We start from the raw sequence: 26,086 nt of genomic DNA on the forward strand, positions 1-26,086 counted from the left end.
CACTATCTATGTATGGAATAACTATAATAGACCACTATGTATGGAATAACTATAATAGACCACTATCTATGTATGGAATAACTATAATAGACCACTATCTATGTATGGAATAACTATAATAGACCACTCTCTATGTATGGAATAACTATAATAGACCACTATGTATGGAATAACTATAATAGACCACTATCTATGTATGGAATAACTATAATAGACCACTATCTATGTATGGAATAACTATAATAGACCACTATCTATGTATGGAATAACTATAATAGACCACTATCTCTGTATGGAATAACTATAATAGACCACTATCTATGTGTGGAATAACTATAATAGACCACTATCTATGTGTGGAATAACTATAATAGACCACTATCTATGTGTGGAATAACTATAATAGATAGTTGTCTATGTATGGAATAACTATAATAGACCACTATCTATGTGTGGAATAACTATAATAGACCACTATCTATGTATGGAATAACTATAATAGACCACTATCTAAGTATGGAATAACTATAATAGACCACTATCTATGTATGGAATAACTATGATAGACCACTATCTATGTATGGAATAACTATAATAGACCACTATCTATGTGTGGAATAACTATAATAGACCACTATCTATGTGTGGAATAACTATAATAGACCACTATCTATGTGTGGAATAACTATAATAGACCACTATCTATGTGTGGAATAACTATAACAGACCATTATCTATGTGTGGATAAACTATAATAGACCACTATCTATGTATGAAATAACTATAATAGACCACTATCTATGTATGGAATAACTATAATAGATAGTTGTCTATGTATGGAATAACTATAATAGACCACTATCTATGTGTGGAATAACTATAATAGATAGTTGTCTATGTGTGGAATAACTATAATAGACCACTATCTATGTGTGGAATAACTATAATAGACCATTATCTATGTATGGAATAACTATAATAGACCACTATCTATGTATGGAATAACTATAATAGACCACTATCTACGTGTGGAATAACTATAATAGACCATTATCTATGTATGGAATAACTATAATAGACCACTATCTATGTATGGAATAACTATAATAGACCACTATCTATGTATGGAATAACTATAATAGACCACTATCTATGTATGGAATAACTATAATAGATCACTATCTATGTGTGGAATAACTATAATAGACCACTATCTATGTGTGGAATAACTATAATAGACCATTATCTATGTGTGGAATAACTATAATAGACCATTATCTATGTGTGGAATAACTATAATAGACCACTATCTATGTATGGAATAACTATAATAGATAGTTGTCTATGTACGGAATAACTATAATAGACCATTATCTATGTGTGGAATAACTATAATAGACCACTATCTATGTATGGAATAACTATAATAGACCACTATCTATGTATGGAATAACTATAATAGATAGTTGTCTATGTATGGAATAACTATAATAGACCACTATCTATGTGTGGAATAACTATAATAGATAGTTGTCTATGTGTGGAATAACTATAATAGACCACTATCTATGTGTGGAATAACTATAATAGACCATTATCTATGTATGGAATAACTATAATAGACCACTATCTATGTATGGAATAACTATAATAGACCACTATCTACGTGTGGAATAACTATAATAGACCATTATCTATGTATGGAATAACTATAATAGACCACTATCTATGTATGGAATAACTATAATAGACCACTATCTATGTATGGAATAACTATAATAGACCACTATCTATGTATGGAATAACTATAATAGATCACTATCTATGTGTGGAATAACTATAATAGACCACTATCTATGTATGGAATAACTATAATAGACCACTATCTATGTATGGAATAACTATAATAGACCACTATCTATGTGTGGAATAACTATAATAGACCACTATCTACGTGTGGCATAACTATAATAGACCACTATCTATGTATGGAATTACTATAATAGACCACTATGTATGGAATAACTATAATAGACCGCTATCTATGTATGGAATAACTATAATAGACCACTATCTATGTATGGAATAACTATAATAGACCACTATGTATGGAATAACTATAATAGACCACTATCTATGTATGGAATAACTATAATAGACCACTATCTATGTATGGAATAACTATAATAGACCACTATCTATGTATGGAATAACTATAATAGACCACTATGTATGGAATAACTATAATAGACCACTATCTATGTATTAAATAACTATAATAGACCACTATCTATGTATGGAATAACTATAATAGACCACTATCTATGTATGGAATAACTATAATAGACCACTATCTCTGTATGGAATAACTATAATAGACCACTATCTATGTGTGGAATAACTATAATAGACCACTATCTATGTGTGGAATAACTATAATAGACCACTATCTATGTGTGGAATAACTATAATAGATAGTTGTCTATGTATGGAATAACTATAATAGACCACTATCTATGTGTGGAATAACTATAATAGACCACTATCTATGTATGGAATAACTATAATAGACCACTATCTAAGTATGGAATAACTATAATAGACCACTATCTATGTATGGAATAACTATGATAGACCACTATCTATGTATGGAATAACTATAATAGACCACTATCTATGTGTGGAATAACTATAATAGACCACTATCTATGTGTGGAATAACTATAATAGACCACTATCTATGTGTGGAATAACTATAATAGACCACTATCTATGTGTGGAATAACTATAACAGACCATTATCTATGTGTGGATAAACTATAATAGACCACTATCTATGTATGAAATAACTATAATAGACCACTATCTATGTATGGAATAACTATAATAGATAGTTGTCTATGTATGGAATAACTATAATAGACCACTATCTATGTGTGGAATAACTATAATAGATAGTTGTCTATGTGTGGAATAACTATAACAGACCATTATCTATGTGTGGATAAACTATAATAGACCACTATCTATGTATGAAATAACTATAATAGACCACTATCTATGTATGGAATAACTATAATAGATCACTATCTATGTGTGGAATAACTATAATAGACCACTATCTATGTGTGGAATAACTATAATAGACCATTATCTATGTGTGGAATAACTATAATAGACCATTATCTATGTGTGGAATAACTATAATAGACCACTATCTATGTATGGAATAACTATAATAGATAGTTGTCTATGTACGGAATAACTATAATAGACCACTATCTATGTGTGGAATAACTATAATAGACCATTATCTATGTATGGAATAACTATAATAGACCACTATCTATGTATGGAATAACTATAATAGACCACTATCTACGTGTGGAATAACTATAATAGACCATTATCTATGTATGGAATAACTATAATAGACCACTATCTATGTATGGAATAACTATAATAGACCACTATCTATGTATGGAATAACTATAATAGACCACTATCTATGTATGGAATAACTATAATAGATCACTATCTATGTGTGGAATAACTATAATAGACCACTATCTATGTGTGGAATAACTATAATAGACCATTATCTATGTGTGGAATAACTATAATAGACCATTATCTATGTGTGGAATAACTATAATAGACCACTATCTATGTATGGAATAACTATAATAGATAGTTGTCTATGTACGGAATAACTATAATAGACCATTATCTATGTGTGGAATAACTATAATAGACCACTATCTATGTATGGAATAACTATAATAGACCACTATCTATGTATGGAATAACTATAATAGATAGTTGTCTATGTATGGAATAACTATAATAGACCACTATCTATGTGTGGAATAACTATAATAGATAGTTGTCTATGTGTGGAATAACTATAATAGACCACTATCTATGTGTGGAATAACTATAATAGACCATTATCTATGTATGGAATAACTATAATAGACCACTATCTATGTATGGAATAACTATAATAGACCACTATCTACGTGTGGAATAACTATAATAGACCATTATCTATGTATGGAATAACTATAATAGACCACTATCTATGTATGGAATAACTATAATAGACCACTATCTATGTATGGAATAACTATAATAGACCACTATCTATGTATGGAATAACTATAATAGATCACTATCTATGTGTGGAATAACTATAATAGACCACTATCTATGTATGGAATAACTATAATAGACCACTATCTATGTATGGAATAACTATAATAGACCACTATCTATGTATGGAATAACTATAATAGACCACTATCTATGTATGGAATAACTATAATAGACCACTATCTATGTATGGAATAACTATAATAGACCACTATCTATGTATGGAATAACTATAATAGACCACTATCTACGTGTGGCATAACTATAATAGACCACTATCTATGTATGGAATAACTATAATAGACCACTATCTATGTGTGGAATAACTATAATAGACCACTATCTACGTGTGGCATAACTATAATAGACCACTATCTATGTATGGAATAACTATAATAGACCACTATGTATGGAATAACTATAATAGACCACTATCTATGTATGGAATAACTATAATAGACCATTATCTATTTATGGAATAACTATAATAGATAGTTGTCTATGTATGGAATAACTATAATAGACCACTATCTATGTGTGGAATAACTATAATAGACCACTATCTATGTGTGGAATAACTATAATAGACCACTATCTATGTGTGGAATAACTATAATAGATAGTTGTCTATGTATGGAATAACTATAATAGACCACTATCTATGTGTGGAATAACTATAATAGACCACTATCTATGTGTGGAATAACTATAATAGACCACTATCTATGTGTGGATTAACTATAATAGACCACTATCTATGTGTGGAATAACTATAATAGATAGTTGTCTATGTATGGAATAACTATAATAGACCACTATCTATGTGTGGAATAACTATAATAGACCACTATCTATGTGTGGAATAACTATAATAGACCATTATCTATGTGTGGAATAACTATAATAGACCATTATCTATGTGTGGAATAACTATAATAGATAGTTGTCTATGTATGGAATAACTATAATAGACCACTATCTATGTGTGGAATAACTATAATAGATAGTTGTCTATGTACGGAATAACTATAATAGACCATTATCTATGTGTGGAATAACTATAATAGACCACTATCTATGTATGGAATAACTATAATAGACCACTATCTATGTATGGAATAACTATAATAGATAGTTGTCTATGTATGGAATAACTATAATAGACCACTATCTATGTGTGGAATAACTATAAAAGACCATTATCTATGTATGGAATAACTATAATAGACCACTATCTATGTATGGAATAACTATAATAGACCACTATCTACGTGTGGAATAACTATAATAGACCATTATCTATGTATGGAATAACTATAATAGACCACTATCTATGTATGGAATAACTATAATAGACCACTATCTATGTATGGAATAACTATAATAGACCACTATCTATGTATGGAATAACTATAATAGATCACTATCTATGTGTGGAATAACTATAATAGACCACTATCTATGTATGGAATAACTATAATAGACCACTATCTATGTATGGAATAACTATAATAGACCATTATCTATGTATGGAATAACTATAATAGACCACTATCTATGTATGGAATAACTATAATAGACCACTATCTATGTATGGAATAACTATAATAGACCACTATCTATGTATGGAATAACTATAATAGACCACTATCTACGTGTGGCATAACTATAATAGACCACTATCTATGTATGGAATAACTATAATAGACCACTATCTATGTGTGGAATAACTATAATAGACCACTATCTACGTGTGGCATAACTATAATAGACCACTATCTATGTATGGAATAACTATAATAGACCACTATGTATGGAATAACTATAATAGACCACTATCTATGTATGGAATAACTATAATAGACCATTATCTATTTATGGAATAACTATAATAGATAGTTGTCTATGTATGGAATAACTATAATAGACCACTATCTGTGTATGGAATAACTATAATAGACCACTATCTACGTGTGGAATAACTATAATAGACCACTATCTATGTATGGAATAACTATAATAGACCACTCTCTATGTATGGAATAACTATAATAGACCACTATGTATGGAATAACTATAATAGACCACTATCTATGTATGGAATAACTATAATAGACCACTATCTATGTATGGAATAACTATAATAGACCACTATCTATGTGTGGAATAACTATAATAGACCACTATCTATGTATGGAATAACTATAATAGACCACTATCTACGTGTGGAATAACTATAATAGACCACTATGTATGGAATAACTATAATAGACCACTATCTATGTATGGAATAACTATAATTGTCAAGTTGTCTAGGTGTTATAATTATTTTCAGCTCTGCCCAAACTTGAAAACGGCTTGCTCAACCCGTGAAGGATGCAAAGGGACAACTCAATTCCTTTCCAGTGTTTTATTATGGTTTTGATGCCATTTGTTGAATATGTTGAAATAGTTGATTTGTTGAATAGAGTAGTTGAATCACAGAGGAATAGGGAATAGGAATAGCACTAGCAATAGGAATAGCACTAGCACTAGGAATAGCACTAGCACTAGGAATAGCACTAGCACTAGGAATAGGTTGATAACCTTAAACAAACAGAGAATAAACATGCATTATTTTACACTAAACAATGCATGACACAGCAACAAAGCATGGCTTTGAATAAAGTAAACGTTTAAACAATTTAATCTAGCACTTCTAGCAATTACTTCTGCAGTCAGAAAATATCCACACCAAAAGTCAACACTCCTACCAGAGTTAAACATGTAAATTGTGCTAAGCACTGGATGCAACATAATAAATAATTCCAAACATTACATACCAGTTGCGTCTTTAGGGTTGAACAATGAGCTGTGTGTATGTTGAGGACCAAACATTTTATACCCATGCTTATCTGACAGGTGCGCATGTAAAAGTAGTCCCTCCAGAAATCCTGGCTCAATTTTTTAGTTCCACCCGTGTTTTTTGGGTTATCTGCCCTCTTGAGGCCTGGAGGTCTTTAAAGGAAGAGCTGCCATTGTGCTCATGTTTTGAGTGTTCTGTTTTGACGCAACACCTCCCACTTGACCTCCTGGTTCTTGAACCGAAGGAGGTCACACGAACCTCTGTGTTGGGGCATGTTCGATTTCAGCTATCAGGCTCTTCCTTCTTCAACAGGAAGTATAACAATGATGCGTCTGACATCCCTATGAAGAACTGTAGCAGGTATTTTAGTTGAGAGTGTCTTTGACTTCTCTTGAGCAGGCTTCACAGTTGGGACTGGGTAGCTGGGAAAAGTTCTGACATGCACATCTCTGACGATGCCCTTCTTGTCAATGTTGACACTGATGACTCTGGCTAGTTTGTAGTGACCCCTCCAGGCATTTTGGTCAGCCAGCCAGACAACATCTCCAACAGCCACATTCCTATGTGTTGTGTGCCATTTACTCCTCACGAATAGATTGGGCCCAGCTAACTGACTCCACTTCCTCCAGAACCGGTCAACTTCTGTTTGGATAGCTCTCAATCTTTTGTATGGGTAGCTTTCAAAATCAAAGCATCCAAGATCTCCTCTGGGTCCAATCCGTCCAAGCAGAAGGGAATTTGGGCTGATGTATTCTATGCAGTCCTCCCGGCTTTGAGTTCTTGCATCTATGGGCCTTTCATTGGCAAGGTTAGCAGCCGTGTAGAGAAATGTTTGAAACTCACTCCATGTGAAGAGTCCTTCTCCTCCCAGGTTGTGCAAAGCCCGCTTCACAGTACGAACAGCTGCTTCTGCAGCTCCATTCCTGTGAGGGGAGTCTGCTGGGTGGATTTTCCAGCTCCATTCTGTCCCATGCTTGGAAGCTTCATTTTCAAGCTCAGATTTACCTAGTTGATCCAAGAAGATGTAGAGTTCTTTGAGGGCAGGTCTGGCCCCACAAAGTTCTTTCCAGGATCTGACCACAATTTCTTTGGGTGCCCTCTCAGTGCCGTGAATCTTTGGTAAGCCAGTAGGAAGCCTTCCGTCGACTGGTCACTGACAACATCTGTGTGCATAGCTCTGGATACCATGCAACAGAAGACAATACCCCACACCTTGAGCTTGGTTTTCTTTTTCACCTCGTCCTTGACTTCATACGGTCCAAATAAGTCCACTGTTGTGTACTCAAATGGTCTGGCTGGTGTTATCCGCTCGGATGGAAGGTCACTCATGATCTGTTGGCACTTTCTGGCCCTGGCCTTTCTGCACACCACACAATTGTCAACTCTCTTTTTAGCCAGCTTCCGGCCTTTTATCACCCAGGCTTTCTTCCTCATCCGGAGGAGTGTGCCTGCTATTTCTTCATGATTTGCACCATGGGCCTCTTGAGCTAGGAGAGTGGATATCCATGCCTCATATGGTAGAATTGGTACGGCAGTTTCCTCCTCATCAAAGATCTGGAACCTTCCTCCACAAACTAAGAGCCCAGTCTCTTTATCTCTGTAAACAGCGAGTCTGTTGAGAGTGGTATCTTGAAAGGTTATACCTTCTTGAGCTGCAAGGAACAAGTCTCTTAGTGCATCCTCACACTCCCCGACAGTGAGTACAGCTTGTTTGGCTCTGTACCTCCAGTTTGTTGAAAGAGCGTCCTCCCACTTTGGTTTATCTGAGGCTGAATTCTTGGTTAACATTTCTTTCCATCTCGTTGCGGCTCTCCAAACCCAGGCAATGACTCGGATCAGCCTGGTCAGATTGCTGAATTTCCTGATGTCAATCAGTTTTGTTACCGCAGAGCCGGCTGGTGATCTTCGGATCCGAGTCTTGGGTTCATCTGGGTTATTTTGCTGTGCATCACTCTGGTTTCTCTTGACCTGCGCTCTGGTCAGTGCTGCCGAGAAAGCTTTCCTTCGAAGTTTGTTTATACCTTCCTTGGCATACGCAGCGATTTCTTTGGCTGACTTATGTGGCCACTCTTTCACAGGTTTCCTCAGGAATGCTGGTCCATCCTGCCACATGGAATATTCCTGGAGGTCTTCTGGGGCTGCCCCTCTTGTTATGATGTCAGCACTGTTCAGGCTTCCTGGGATCCACCACCAGTCTTCTATGGATGTGGATTTCTGGATCTCTCCAACTCTATTTGCAAAGAAAGTTTGATATCCATAGCTGTCTCTCTGGATTGCTCCCAACACAGTTTGACTGTCCAGTAGATGGAGCCATCGTTCAATTTCTATTCGACTGTGCTTTTCAACGTACTTTCGAAGTCGTGCTGCATAGACAGCACCGCAGATTTCAGCTTTTACTGGTTCTCCCTTTTGGTCCAATGGTGTGAGCTTTGCTTTGGATTCAACCAGTCTGACTTTGATGCCTTGCTGGGTCTCCCATCTTAAGTACACTACGGCTCCATAGCTCTTGTCACTTCCATCAGAGAATGTTATTCCCCATGGTTTTCCAATCCAGTTGGCTGGTGTGAGGCTTCTGTGAAAGGTGATTTGGCCAAGACGTGTGTATTCCTCAAAGAATTGGATGGCTTCTTCCCTCAAATTTTCAGACAAAGGTTTTTCCCAAGTGTCTCGGGTCAGAGTTTTGCCTCCCGCTTCCTGAAACGCCTTTCTGACAAGAATGGCGCCCTTTTGTTTGGCAGCTGTGACGAGGCCTATTGGGTCATACAGGCTAGCTACCTGGCTCAGCAGTTCTCTTCTCGTCAGTGGGTTTGGAGTTTTCCCTCTCACCTCTTCATCAAGGAGATTTTGGCCGACTCTCATTTTCCCTTTCCTCTTTGAGAAATTGATTGAAGTCATGAGGTACAGTCTATCCTCCTCAACAAGGTATCCGACTCCAAGGGCTTTATTGTATCCTTCCCTCATTTGGTTTGGGAGAATGAGTGCTGTGCTTGACTGCGCTCCTTGTTCTCCTGGTACGATCTCCTGCCTCCCACTTTGATCTGACCGGACCCAGGGCTTGAGGACGAAGCCGCCTGCCTTCAGGATCTCTTCAACACTTTTGGTGTTCTGGTCCAGCTTTTGCAAGTCATTATGGGAAGTCAGTATGTCATCGACATAGGTATCCTCTTCAAGGATCCTACGTTCCTCCTCCAGGTGAGCAAACATGGGCAGTTTGCTTGTCTCTCTCATAGCCAATTGCGCAATGCACCCTGCTGGTCGATCGCCAATGTTGACTCTGGTGATCGCATACTCTTCAATCTCTTCCTCCTCAGTGTCTCTCCAGAGAAATCTGTGGAGGTGCATCTCCAGGTCTTCCAACCACACAGAATTGTACATTTTCTTAATGTCGCCGAGGGCAGCATTGACGCCTCTCCTGAACCTGAGTAGTACTGCTCGGATGGGATTGAGGACATCAGGCCCTTTCAGCAGAAGGTCATTCATGCTGACCCCTCTAAACTTCTGGCTGCTGTTCCATACCAGTCTCACAGGTGTTGTGAGAGAGTGCGGGTTTGCTGCCACCAAGTGGCTGACATACCATACTGGCCCCTTCCAGCTGGCAATGAGCTCTTTGGTGAGTTTCTTCGCTGCTCTTCTCTCGACCATTTCATGGACTTGAGCTGTGTATGCTATTCTCCACTCTGGCTCTTTTTTGAGTTGCTTTTCTGTTCTCAAGAAGGTGGCTTCCACCCCAATCCTGTTGTCAGGAAGGGAACTTGGATCTTGAATCCAGGGGTATTTTGTGTCCCAGTGGGGTTCATCACTGTGAGCATCTGCTTTGATGTAGGTGAGGCCTTTCCTTATGATCTCCAGCTCTCTTTCCTCACTCAGAGTCATTTCTTTGCCTCCTGGTTGACAGTTGCCGCACCGGCATCCTCCACACTTTGGGTCGCAAGCTGCTCCAATGCTGTCCCACTTCCACCAATCCAAGAACTCTCTGTGAGCAACTGTTCCTTTGGTTTCAGCTGTGAACAGCTTAGCTATCTCTTGATATTTGACAGCAGTTGCTTTCATGGATCGAGCAAAGTGTGTTTCAGACCTGTGTGCGGCTATATCCACTTCTTCAAACAGATCTGGATGTGCTCCACCAACAGTCTTTCCTAGCGGGCCTTCCCACAAGACAAGGTCTCCAATCACCTTCACTCTTTGCGGAGCAAGTCTTCCTTCGCGGTGGCTTATCAGTAGCTCAATATTCTCTGGTCTACTCAGATCTCCTAGATTGACTTCTGGGAAGAACTTCTTGAGTTGCTCAGGTTTGATGACTCTGTGGACGTTGGCAATTTCATTCAAACCATAGCAGATAAGCTCATGAGCTCTTTCCGTGCCTATGGGCGTTTTGACCCTCACTCTGAGGAGATATCTTCTGGTTCTAACCTTCATGGCCATTCCTCCGACTCCATGAACGACTAAAGTGATGTTTTCACTTCGAAGATTTAATCTTCTGGCAGCTCTGTGAGTGATGTAGTTTGTGTCCGATGCCAAGTCGATCAGGGTTCCAATTCTTTGTCCTGCATTGGCAGTTACCTTGAGCAGCATTAGAATAACTGGCAATTCTTCTACTGCACTTGACTCAGTCACTCCCAGCTGATTATTTTTGACACAGTTTGTTTTCGCAGTGGCGTTGGTGAATGCTTTCTTGAATTTCTCTGCCATCTCTGGGGAGAGCTTAGACACCAATTCCTCCTGCTCCTCTGTAAGCGTATACCTTCTCACATTGGATTGTCTTCTGTCTGAGTCACTTCTCTTGAAATCTCCCTTCAGACAAAGAAAGAAATGATGGTCTTTCTTACAGTCTCTTTTCCTGCACAGGTAAGTGTCTTTGCATTCATCATCTTCTCCATGACAGACCAAGCACCTCTTGCAGGCCCCCAGCTTTTCTACAGCATCCAACTTTTCCACCGGCTTCAGTTCTTTGAAACGCTTGCAAAAGAAGATCTTTTCTCTATGCTTTTCATCTCCACAGACAACACAGCCGCCTTTCCTTGTGGAACGTGTGGACGCATATCTCCTCTCCACACAAGCATATTTCTTCTCTGGCTTTTCACTCCCTCCCAGCTGCTCTAATTTTTCAAGAATTTCCTCCTGTGTTTTCAGGAATTTAAGAAGGTTTTCAAAGTGATTGTCCGGCGTGACATTATTCCTCGGGTTAACCATGAAGACAAGCCAATCCCGCTTGATGTTGTCAGGTAACTTGCTTTCTATGGATCTAATCACTAGAGGGTTGTTGATGGCTCCTGTGCCTCCAAGCTCTGTGAGATCATCCAGTGCCTTCTCTATAGTTTGGATCATGTCGATAACTTTCCTTGGCTGATTTGCTCTTAAAGCAGGAATTTTCTCCAGATCCTCAATTATCTCCAAGGCAATTGTAGACTTGTTTCCATACCTGTTCTCAAGCACCCTGAACATGTCCTCAGCAGTATTGTAAGTAGACAAACGGAGGTCTCTGCACATTCTCTCATCTACACTGTCAATGAGTTGGATTTTCTTTACTTCGACTGAGCCTGTTGGTTCCCCCTGCTTCTGTAGACTCTCCCAGTCTCTCCTCCATCGATGGAAATTCCTTTTATACCCACTGAACTTGGGTAAACAGGTTGGTTTTATTCTCAGTGTCGGCTGTGGAGCTGGCATGGGCATCTGCAGCACTCTCCCTCTGTCTTTATCCTCTTCCGCAATTCTTTGCGCTGTGAGAAATCCTGCCCTCCTTGCTTCAAGGTTGTTTCTGAATGCTTTCAGATCCTTTACTCTGGCTTCCAGCCGTTCTTTTTCTGCTACTGGAATCCACATCTCCCACTCTGCTAGGCTTGTGATTGCATCTTGGACTTGTGCCTTCGCACCATCCCACCGTAGCTCGAAGCCATCTCTATTTACAGCCATAACAGGTATTTGAGTAACTCCATCACAGGCGGTCTCAGCTTCTTTGATTGCAGACTTCACCTCGTCCTCCCCGTATCTAGGCCATAGGTTGGACTGGATCATCCCCCTGACCTCATCCAATCGTACTTCGCATTCTTGGAATGTCTTCTCAAGTTCAGTCTGCTGCTGCTTGCTCAGGTCAGCTTCTTCACCCTCATCGGTTTCAGCTTCAATGTCTGCCAGAAGTCCAGCCCTGTATTCATCATTTGTCTCACTGACCTTCCTTGCCTCCGACGTGAGCTTCTTGAACTCCTCTCGCAGTTCGCTCTTAGTCATGTGTTTTGCACCTCTGCTAAGGAAGTTTGCTTGCTTGGTAAAAGCACTCTTTGCCAAAGTTCTTTCTTGCTTCAGCTCCTTCACTGTTTTCCCAAGAGCTTCCTCCGCCATTTTGAGATGTAAGCCAATACTCTCTCTGCGACGACAGCTTTCCTGACTTCAGGCCGTTAATCCTTTCGTCTTCACTGCCACGCTTGGTTATCAACTGTCAAGTTGTCTAGGTGTTATAATTATTTTCAGCTCTGCCCAAACTTGAAAACGGCTTGCTCAACCCGTGAAGGATGCAAAGGGACAACTCAATTCCTTTCCAGTGTTTTATTATGGTTTTGATGCCATTTGTTGAATATGTTGAAATAGTTGATTTGTTGAATAGAGTAGTTGAATCACAGAGGAATAGGGAATAGGAATAGCACTAGCAATAGGAATAGCACTAGCACTAGGAATAGCACTAGCACTAGGAATAGCACTAGCACTAGGAATAGGTTGATAACCTTAAACAAACAGAGAATAAACATGCATTATTTTACACTAAACAATGCATGACACAGCAACAAAGCATGGCTTTGAATAAAGTAAACGTTTAAACAATTTAATCTAGCACTTCTAGCAATTACTTCTGCAGTCAGAAAATATCCACACCAAAAGTCAACACTCCTACCAGAGTTAAACATGTAAATTGTGCTAAGCACTGGATGCAACATAATAAATAATTCCAAACATTACATACCAGTTGCGTCTTTAGGGTTGAACAATGAGCTGTGTGTATGTTGAGGACCAAACATTTTATACCCATGCTTATCTGACAGGTGCGCATGTAAAAGTAGTCCCTCCAGAAATCCTGGCTCAATTTTTTAGTTCCACCCGTGTTTTTTGGGTTATCTGCCCTCTTGAGGCCTGGAGGTCTTTAAAGGAAGAGCTGCCATTGTGCTCATGTTTTGAGTGTTCTGTTTTGACGCAACAATAATAGACCACTATCTATGTATGGAATAACTATAATAGACCACTATCTATGTATGGAATAACTATAATAGACCACTATGTATGGAATAACTATAATAGACCACTATCTATGTATGGAATAACTATAATAGACCACTATCTATGTATGGAATAACTATAATAGACCACTATCTATGTATGGAATAACTATAATAGACCACTATCTATGTATGGAATAACTATAATAGACCACTATCTATGTGTGGAATAACTATAATAGACCACTATCTATGTGTGGAATAACTATAATAGACCACTATCTATGTGTGGAATAACTATAATAGACCACTATCTATGTATGGAATAACTATAATAGACCACTATCTACGTGTGGAATAACTATAATAGACCACTATCTATGTATGGAATAACTATAATAGACCACTATCTATGTATGGAATAACTATAATAGACCACTATGTATGGAATAACTATAATAGACCACTATCTATGTATGGAATAACTATAATAGACCACTATCTATGTATGGAATAACTATAATAGACCACTATCTATGTATGGAATAACTATAATAGACCACTATGTATGGAATAACTATAATAGACCACTATCTATGTATGGAATAACTATAATAGACCACTATCTATGTATGGAATAACTATAATAGACCACTATCTATGTATGGAATAACTATAATAGACCACTATCTCTGTATGGAATAACTATAATAGACCACTATCTATGTGTGGAATAACTATAATAGACCACTATCTATGTGTGGAATAACTATAATAGACCACTATCTATGTGTGGAATAACTATAATAGATAGTTGTCTATGTATGGAATAACTATAATAGACCACTATCTATGTGTGGAATAACTATAATAGACCACTATCTATGTATGGAATAACTATAATAGACCACTATCTAAGTATGGAATAACTATAATAGACCACTATCTATGTATGGAATAACTATGATAGACCACTATCTATGTATGGAATAACTATAATAGACCACTATCTATGTGTGGAATAACTATAATAGACCACTATCTATGTGTGGAATAACTATAATAGACCACTATCTATGTGTGGAATAACTATAATAGACCACTATCTATGTGTGGAATAACTATAACAGACCATTATCTATGTGTGGATAAACTATAATAGACCACTATCTATGTATGAAATAACTATAATAGACCACTATCTATGTATGGAATAACTATAATAGATAGTTGTCTATGTATGGAATAACTATAATAGACCACTATCTATGTGTGGAATAACTATAATAGATAGTTGTCTATGTGTGGAATAACTATAATAGACCACTATCTATGTGTGGAATAACTATAATAGACCATTATCTATGTATGGAATAACTATAATAGACCACTATCTATGTATGGAATAACTATAATAGACCACTATCTACGTGTGGAATAACTATAATAGACCATTATCTATGTATGGAATAACTATAATAGACCACTATCTATGTATGGAATAACTATAATAGACCACTATCTATGTATGGAATAACTATAATAGACCACTATCTATGTATGGAATAACTATAATAGATCACTATCTATGTGTGGAATAACTATAATAGACCACTATCTATGTGTGGAATAACTATAATAGACCATTATCTATGTGTGGAATAACTATAATAGACCATTATCTATGTGTGGAATAACTATAATAGACCACTATCTATGTATGGAATAACTATAATAGATAGTTGTCTATGTACGGAATAACTATAATAGACCATTATCTATGTGTGGAATAACTATAATAGACCACTATCTATGTATGGAATAACTATAATAGACCACTATCTATGTATGGAATAACTATAATAGATAGTTGTCTATGTATGGAATAACTATAATAGACCACTATCTATGTGTGGAATAACTATAATAGATAGTTGTCTATGTGTGGAATAACTATAATAGACCACTATCTATGTGTGGAATAACTATAATAGACCATTATCTATGTATGGAATAACTATAATAGACCACTATCTATGTATGGAATAACTATAATAGACCACTATCTACGTGTGGAATAACTATAATAGACCATTATCTATGTATGGAATAACTATAATAGACCACTATCTATGTATGGAATAACTATAATAGACCACTATCTATGTATGGAATAACTATAATAGACCACTATCTATGTATGGAATAACTATAATAGATCACTATCTATGTGTGGAATAACTATAATAGACCACTATCTATGTATGGAATAACTATAATAGACCACTATCTATGTATGGAATAACTATAATAGACCACTATCTATGTGTGGAATAACTATAATAGACCACTATCTACGTGTGGCATAACTATAATAGACCACTATCTATGTATGGAATTACTATAATAGACCACTATGTATGGAATAACTATAATAGACCACTATCTATGTATGGAATAACTATAATAGACCACTATCTATGTATGGAATAACTATAATAGACCACTATGTATGGAATAACTATAATAGACCACTATCTATGTATGGAATAACTATAATAGACCACTATCTATGTATGGAATAACTATAATAGACCACTATCTATGTATGGAATAACTATAATAGACCACTATGTATGGAATAACTATAATAGACCACTATCTATGTATTAAATAACTATAATAGACCACTATCTATGTATGGAATAACTATAATAGACCACTATCTATGTATGGAATAACTATAATAGACCACTATCTCTGTATGGAATAACTATAATAGACCACTATCTATGTGTGGAATAACTATAATAGACCACTATCTATGTGTGGAATAACTATAATAGACCACTATCTATGTGTGGAATAACTATAATAGATAGTTGTCTATGTATGGAATAACTATAATAGACCACTATCTATGTGTGGAATAACTATAATAGACCACTATCTATGTATGGAATAACTATAATAGACCACTATCTAAGTATGGAATAACTATAATAGACCACTATCTATGTATGGAATAACTATGATAGACCACTATCTATGTATGGAATAACTATAATAGACCACTATCTATGTGTGGAATAACTATAATAGACCACTATCTATGTGTGGAATAACTATAATAGACCACTATCTATGTGTGGAATAACTATAATAGACCACTATCTATGTGTGGAATAACTATAACAGACCATTATCTATGTGTGGATAAACTATAATAGACCACTATCTATGTATGAAATAACTATAATAGACCACTATCTATGTATGGAATAACTATAATAGATAGTTGTCTATGTATGGAATAACTATAATAGACCACTATCTATGTGTGGAATAACTATAATAGATAGTTGTCTATGTGTGGAATAACTATAACAGACCATTATCTATGTGTGGATAAACTATAATAGACCACTATCTATGTATGAAATAACTATAATAGACCACTATCTATGTATGGAATAACTATAATAGATCACTATCTATGTGTGGAATAACTATAATAGACCACTATCTATGTGTGGAATAACTATAATAGACCATTATCTATGTGTGGAATAACTATAATAGACCATTATCTATGTGTGGAATAACTATAATAGACCACTATCTATGTATGGAATAACTATAATAGATAGTTGTCTATGTACGGAATAACTATAATAGACCACTATCTATGTGTGGAATAACTATAATAGACCATTATCTATGTATGGAATAACTATAATAGACCACTATCTATGTATGGAATAACTATAATAGACCACTATCTACGTGTGGAATAACTATAATAGACCATTATCTATGTATGGAATAACTATAATAGACCACTATCTATGTATGGAATAACTATAATAGACCACTATCTATGTATGGAATAACTATAATAGACCACTATCTATGTATGGAATAACTATAATAGATCACTATCTATGTGTGGAATAACTATAATAGACCACTATCTATGTGTGGAATAACTATAATAGACCATTATCTATGTGTGGAATAACTATAATAGACCATTATCTATGTGTGGAATAACTATAATAGACCACTATCTATGTATGGAATAACTATAATAGATAGTTGTCTATGTACGGAATAACTATAATAGACCATTATCTATGTGTGGAATAACTATAATAGACCACTATCTATGTATGGAATAACTATAATAGACCACTATCTATGTATGGAATAACTATAATAGATAGTTGTCTATGTATGGAATAACTATAATAGACCACTATCTATGTGTGGAATAACTATAATAGATAGTTGTCTATGTGTGGAATAACTATAATAGACCACTATCTATGTGTGGAATAACTATAATAGACCATTATCTATGTATGGAATAACTATAATAGACCACTATCTATGTATGGAATAACTATAATAGACCACTATCTACGTGTGGAATAACTATAATAGACCATTATCTATGTATGGAATAACTATAATAGACCACTATCTATGTATGGAATAACTATAATAGACCACTATCTATGTATGGAATAACTATAATAGACCACTATCTATGTATGGAATAACTATAATAGATCACTATCTATGTGTGGAATAACTATAATAGACCACTATCTATGTATGGAATAACTATAATAGACCACTATCTATGTATGGAATAACTATAATAGACCACTATCTATGTGTGGAATAACTATAATAGACCACTGTCTACGTGTGGCATAACTATAATAGACCACTATCTATGTATGGAATTACTATAATAGACCACTATGTATGGAATAACTATAATAGACCACTATCTATGTATGGAATAACTATAATAGACCATTATCTATTTATGGAATAACTATAATAGATAGTTGTCTATGTATGGAATAACTATAATAGACCACTATCTGTGTATGGAATAACTATAATAGACCACTATCTACGTGTGGAATAACTATAATAGACCACTATCTATGTATGGAATAACTATAATAGACCACTCTCTATGTATGGAATAACTATAATAGACCACTATGTATGGAATAACTATAATAGACCACTATCTATGTATGGAATAACTATAATAGACCACTATCTATGTATGGAATAACTATAATAGACCACTATCTATGTATGGAATAACTATAATAGACCACTATCTATGTGTGGAATAACTATAATAGACCACTATCTATGTATGGAATAACTATAATAGAACACTATCTACGTGTGGAATAACTATAATAGACCACTATCTATGTGTGGAATAACTATAATAGACCACTATCTATGTGTGGAATAACTATAATAGACCACTATCTATGTGTGGAATAACTATAATAGACCACTATCTATGTATGGAATAACTATAATAGACCACTATCTACGTGTGGAATAACTATAATAGACCACTATCTATGTATGGAATAACTATAATAGACCACTATCTATGTATGGAATAACTATAATAGACCACTATGTATGGAATAACTATAATAGACCACTATCTATGTATGGAATAACTATAATAGACCACTATCTATGTATGGAATAACTATAATAGACCACTATCTATGTATGGAATAACTATAATAGACCACTATGTATGGAATAACTATAATAGACCACTATCTATGTATGGAATAACTATAATAGACCACTATCTATGTATGGAATAACTATAATAGACCACTATCTATGTATGGAATAACTATAATAGACCACTATCTCTGTATGGAATAACTATAATAGACCACTATCTATGTGTGGAATAACTATAATAGACCACTATCTATGTGTGGAATAACTATAATAGACCACTATCTATGTGTGGAATAACTATAATAGATAGTTGTCTATGTATGGAATAACTATAATAGACCACTATCTATGTGTGGAATAACTATAATAGACCACTATCTATGTATGGAATAACTATAATAGACCACTATCTAAGTATGGAATAACTATAATAGACCACTATCTATGTATGGAATAACTATGATAGACCACTATCTATGTATGGAATAACTATAATAGACCACTATCTATGTGTGGAATAACTATAATAGACCACTATCTATGTGTGGAATAACTATAATAGACCACTATCTATGTGTGGAATAACTATAATAGACCACTATCTATGTGTGGAATAACTATAATAGACCATTATCTATGTGTGGATAAACTATAATAGACCACTATCTATGTATGAAATAACTATAATAGACCACTATCTATGTATGGAATAACTATAATAGATAGTTGTCTATGTATGGAATAACTATAATAGACCACTATCTCTGTATGGAATAACTATAATAGACCACTATCTATGTGTGGAATAACTATAATAGACCACTATCTATGTGTGGAATAACTATAATAGACCACTATCTATGTGTGGAATAACTATAATAGATAGTTGTCTATGTATGGAATAACTATAATAGACCACTATCTATGTGTGGAATAACTATAATAGACCACTATCTATGTATGGAATAACTATAATAGACCACTATCTAAGTATGGAATAACTATAATAGACCACTATCTATGTATGGAATAACTATGATAGACCACTATCTATGTATGGAATAACTATAATAGACCACTATCTATGTGTGGAATAACTATAATAGACCACTATCTATGTGTGGAATAACTATAATAGACCACTATCTATGTGTGGAATAACTATAATAGACCACTATCTATGTGTGGAATAACTATAATAGACCATTATCTATGTGTGGATAAACTATAATAGACCACTATCTATGTATGAAATAACTATAATAGACCACTATCTATGTATGGAATAACTATAATAGATAGTTGTCTATGTATGGAATAACTATAATAGACCACTATCTATGTGTGGAATAACTATAATAGATAGTTGTCTATGTGTGGAATAACTATAATAGACCACTATCTATGTGTGGAATAACTATAATAGACCATTATCTATGTATGGAATAACTATAATAGACCACTATCTATGTATGGAATAACTATAATAGACCACTATCTACGTGTGGAATAACTATAATAGACCATTATCTATGTATGGAATAACTATAATAGACCACTATCTATGTATGGAATAACTATAATAGACCACTATCTATGTATGGAATAACTATAATAGACCACTATCTATGTATGGAATAACTATAATAGATCACTATCTATGTGTGGAATAACTATAATAGACCACTATCTATGTGTGGAATAACTATAATAGACCATTATCTATGTGTGGAATAACTATAATAGACCATTATCTATGTGTGGAATAACTATAATAGACCACTATCTATGTATGGAATAACTATAATAGATAGTTGTCTATGTACGGAATAACTATAATAGACCATTATCTATGTGTGGAATAACTATAATAGACCACTATCTATGTATGGAATAACTATAATAGACCACTATCTATGTATGGAATAACTATAATAGATAGTTGTCTATGTATGGAATAACTATAATAGACCACTATCTATGTGTGGAATAACTATAATAGATAGTTGTCTATGTGTGGAATAACTATAATAGACCACTATCTATGTGTGGAATAACTATAATAGACCATTATCTATGTATGGAATAACTATAATAGACCACTATCTATGTATGGAATAACTATAATAGACCACTATCTATGTATGGAATAACTATAATAGATCACTATCTATGTGTGGAATAACTATAATAGACCACTATCTATGTATGGAATAACTATAATAGACCACTATCTATGTATGGAATAACTATAATAGACCATTATCTATGTATGGAATAACTATAATAGACCACTATCTATGTATGGAATAACTATAATAGACCACTATCTATGTATGGAATAACTATAATAGACCACTATCTATGTATGGAATAACTATAATAGACCACTATCTACGTGTGGCATAACTATAATAGACCACTATCTATGTATGGAATAACTATAATAGACCACTATCTATGTGTGGAATAACTATAATAGACCACTATCTACGTGTGGCATAACTATAATAGACCACTATCTATGTATGGAATTACTATAATAGACCACTATGTATGGAATAACTATAATAGACCACTATCTATGTATGGAATAACTATAATAGACCATTATCTATTTATGGAATAACTATAATAGATAGTTGTCTATGTATGGAATAACTATAATAGACCACTATCTGTGTATGGAATAACTATAATAGACCACTATCTACGTGTGGAATAACTATAATAGACCACTATCTATGTATGGAATAACTATAATAGACCACTCTCTATGTATGGAATAACTATAATAGACCACTATGTATGGAATAACTATAATAGACCACTATCTATGTATGGAATAACTATAATAGACCACTATCTATGTATGGAATAACTATAATAGACCACTATCTATGTATGGAATAACTATAATAGACCACTATCTATGTGTGGAATAACTATAATAGACCACTATCTATGTATGGAATAACTATAATAGAACACTATCTACGTGTGGAATAACTATAATAGACCACTATCTATGTATGGAATAACTATAATAGACCACTATCTATGTATGGAATAACTATAATAGACCACTATGTATGGAATAACTATAATAGACCACTATCTATGTATGGAATAACTATAATAGACCACTATCTATGTATGGAATAACTATAATAGACCACTATCTATGTATGGAATAAGTATAATAGACCACTATGTATGGAATAACTATAATAGACCACTATCTATGTATGGAATAACTATAATAGACCACTATCTATGTATGGAATAACTATAATAGACCACTATCTATGTATGGAATAACTATAATAGACCACTATCTATGTATGGAATAACTATAATAGACCACTATCTATGTGTGGAATAACTATAATAGACCACTATCTATGTGTGGAATAACTATAATAGACCACTATCTATGTGTGGAATAACTATAATAGATAGTTGTCTATGTATGGAATAACTATAATAGACCACTATCTATGTGTGGAATAACTATAATAGACCACTATCTATGTATGGAATAACTATAATAGACCACTATCTATGTATGGAATAACTATAATAGACCACTATCTATGTATGGAATAACTATGATAGACCACTATCTATGTATGGAATAACTATAATAGACCACTATCTATGTGTGGAATAACTATAATAGACCACTATCTATGTGTGGAATAACTATAATAGACCACTATCTATGTGTGGAATAACTATAATAGACCACTATCTATGTGTGGAATAACTATAATAGACCATTATCTATGTGTGGAATAACTATAATAGACCACTATCTATGTATGGAATAACTATAATAGACCACTATCTATGTATGGAATAACTATAATAGATAGTTGTCTATGTATGGAATAACTATAATAGACCACTATCTATGTGTGGAATAACTATAATAGATAGTTGTCTATGTGTGGAATAACTATAATAGACCACTATCTATGTGTGGAATAACTATAATAGACCATTATCTATGTATGGAATAACTATAATAGACCACTATCTATGTATGGAATAACTATAATAGACCACTATCTATGTATGGAATAACTATAATAGACCACTATCTATGTATGGAATAACTATAATAGATCACTATCTATGTGTGGAATAACTATAATAGACCACTATCTATGTATGGAATAACTATAATAGACCACTATCTATGTATGGAATAACTATAATAGACCATTATCTATGTATGGAATAACTATAATAGACCACTATCTATGTATGGAATAACTATAATAGACCACTATCTATGTATGGAATAACTATAATAGACCACTATCTATGTATGGAATAACTATAATAGACCACTATCTACGTGTGGCATAACTATAATAGACCACTATCTATGTATGGAATAACTATAATAGACCACTATCTATGTGTGGAATAACTATAATAGACCACTATCTACGTGTGGCATAACTATAATAGACCACTATCTATGTATGGAATAACTATAATAGACCACTATCTATGTATGGAATAACTATAATAGACCACTATCTATGTATGGAATAACTATAATAGACCATTATCTATGTATGGAATAACTATAATAGACCACTATCTATGTATGGAATAACTGTAATAGACCACTATCTATGTATGGAATAACTATAATAGACCACTATCTATGTATGGAATAACTATAATAGACCACTATCTACGTGTAGCATAACTATAATAGACCACTATCTATGTATGGAATAACTATAATAGACCACTATCTATGTGTGGAATAACTATAATAGACCACTATCTACGTGTGGCATAACTATAATAGACCACTATCTATGTATGGAATAACTATAATAGACCACTATGTATGGAATAACTATAATAGACCACTATCTATGTATGGAATAACTATAATAGACCATTATCTATTTATGGAATAACTATAATAGATAGTTGTCTATGTATGGAATAACTATAATAGACCACTATCTGTGTATGGAATAACTATAATAGACCACTATCTACGTGTGGAATAACTATAATAGACCACTATCTATGTATGGAATAACTATAATAGACCACTCTCTATGTATGGAATAACTATAATAGACCACTATGTATGGAATAACTATAATAGACCACTATCTATGTATGGAATAACTATAATAGACCACTATCTATGTATGGAATAACTATAATAGACCACTATCTATGTATGGAATAACTATAATAGACCACTATCTATGTGTGGAATAACTATAATAGACCACTATCTATGTATGGAATAACTATAATAGAACACTATCTACGTGTGGAATAACTATAATAGACCACTATCTATGTATGGAATAACTATAATAGACCACTATCTATGTATGGAATAACTATAATAGACCACTATGTATGGAATAACTATAATAGACCACTATCTATGTATGGAATAACTATAATAGACCACTATCTATGTATGGAATAACTATAATAGACCACTATCTATGTATGGAATAACTATAATAGACCACTATGTATGGAATAACTATAATAGACCACTATCTATGTATGGAATAACTATAATAGACCACTATCTATGTATGGAATAACTATAATAGACCACTATCTATGTATGGAATAACTATAATAGACCACTATCTATGTATGGAATAACTATAATAGATCACTATCTATGTGTGGAATAACTATAATAGACCACTATCTATGTGTGGAATAACTATAATAGACCATTATCTATGTGTGGAATAACTATAATAGACCATTATCTATGTGTGGAATAACTATAATAGACCACTATCTATGTATGGAATAACTATAATAGATAGTTGTCTATGTACGGAATAACTATAATAGACCATTATCTATGTGTGGAATAACTATAATAGACCACTATCTATGTATGGAATAACTATAATAGACCACTATCTATGTATGGAATAACTATAATAGATAGTTGTCTATGTATGGAATAACTATAATAGACCACTATCTATGTGTGGAATAACTATAATAGATAGTTGTCTATGTGTGGAATAACTATAATAGACCACTATCTATGTGTGGAATAACTATAATAGACCATTATCTATGTATGGAATAACTATAATAGACCACTATCTATGTATGGAATAACTATAATAGACCACTATCTACGTGTGGAATAACTATAATAGACCATTATCTATGTATGGAATAACTATAATAGACCACTATCTATGTATGGAATAACTATAATAGACCACTATCTATGTATGGAATAACTATAATAGACCACTATCTATGTATGGAATAACTATAATAGATCACTATCTATGTGTGGAATAACTATAAT

The 26,086-nt window shown here is 33.9% G+C and overlaps 1 protein-coding gene across 1 annotated transcript; it reads right to left on the reverse strand.

Annotated features, from left to right (window-relative positions):
- Window positions 1-8,005: 8,005 nt before the first annotated feature.
- Window positions 8,006-14,180, reverse strand: LOC129845460 (uncharacterized). Its single transcript, XM_055913405.1, has 2 exons — window positions 9,351-14,180; window positions 8,006-9,230 (listed from the first exon to the last, which is right to left on the reverse strand). Exons 1-2 carry the CDS (start codon window positions 13,334-13,336, stop codon window positions 8,006-8,008), a joined length of 5,211 nt encoding a protein of 1,736 aa, XP_055769380.1. The 5' UTR covers window positions 13,337-14,180.
- Window positions 14,181-26,086: the final 11,906 nt, after the last annotated feature.

Source organism: Salvelinus fontinalis, unplaced genomic scaffold (assembly GCF_029448725.1).
Source record: "Salvelinus fontinalis isolate EN_2023a unplaced genomic scaffold, ASM2944872v1 scaffold_0311, whole genome shotgun sequence".
NCBI classification, from domain to species: domain Eukaryota; kingdom Metazoa; phylum Chordata; class Actinopteri; order Salmoniformes; family Salmonidae; genus Salvelinus; species Salvelinus fontinalis.

Coding starts and splice junctions, on each gene's coding strand:
- LOC129845460 (XM_055913405.1), bottom strand. CDS start 13,336: ATGGCGGAGGAAGCTCTTGGGAAAACAGTGAAGGAGCTGAAGCAAGAA. Junction 9,231..9,350: donor TATGCAGCACGACTTCGAAA/GTACGTTGAAAA, acceptor CTTTGCAAATAG/AGTTGGAGAGATCCAGAAAT.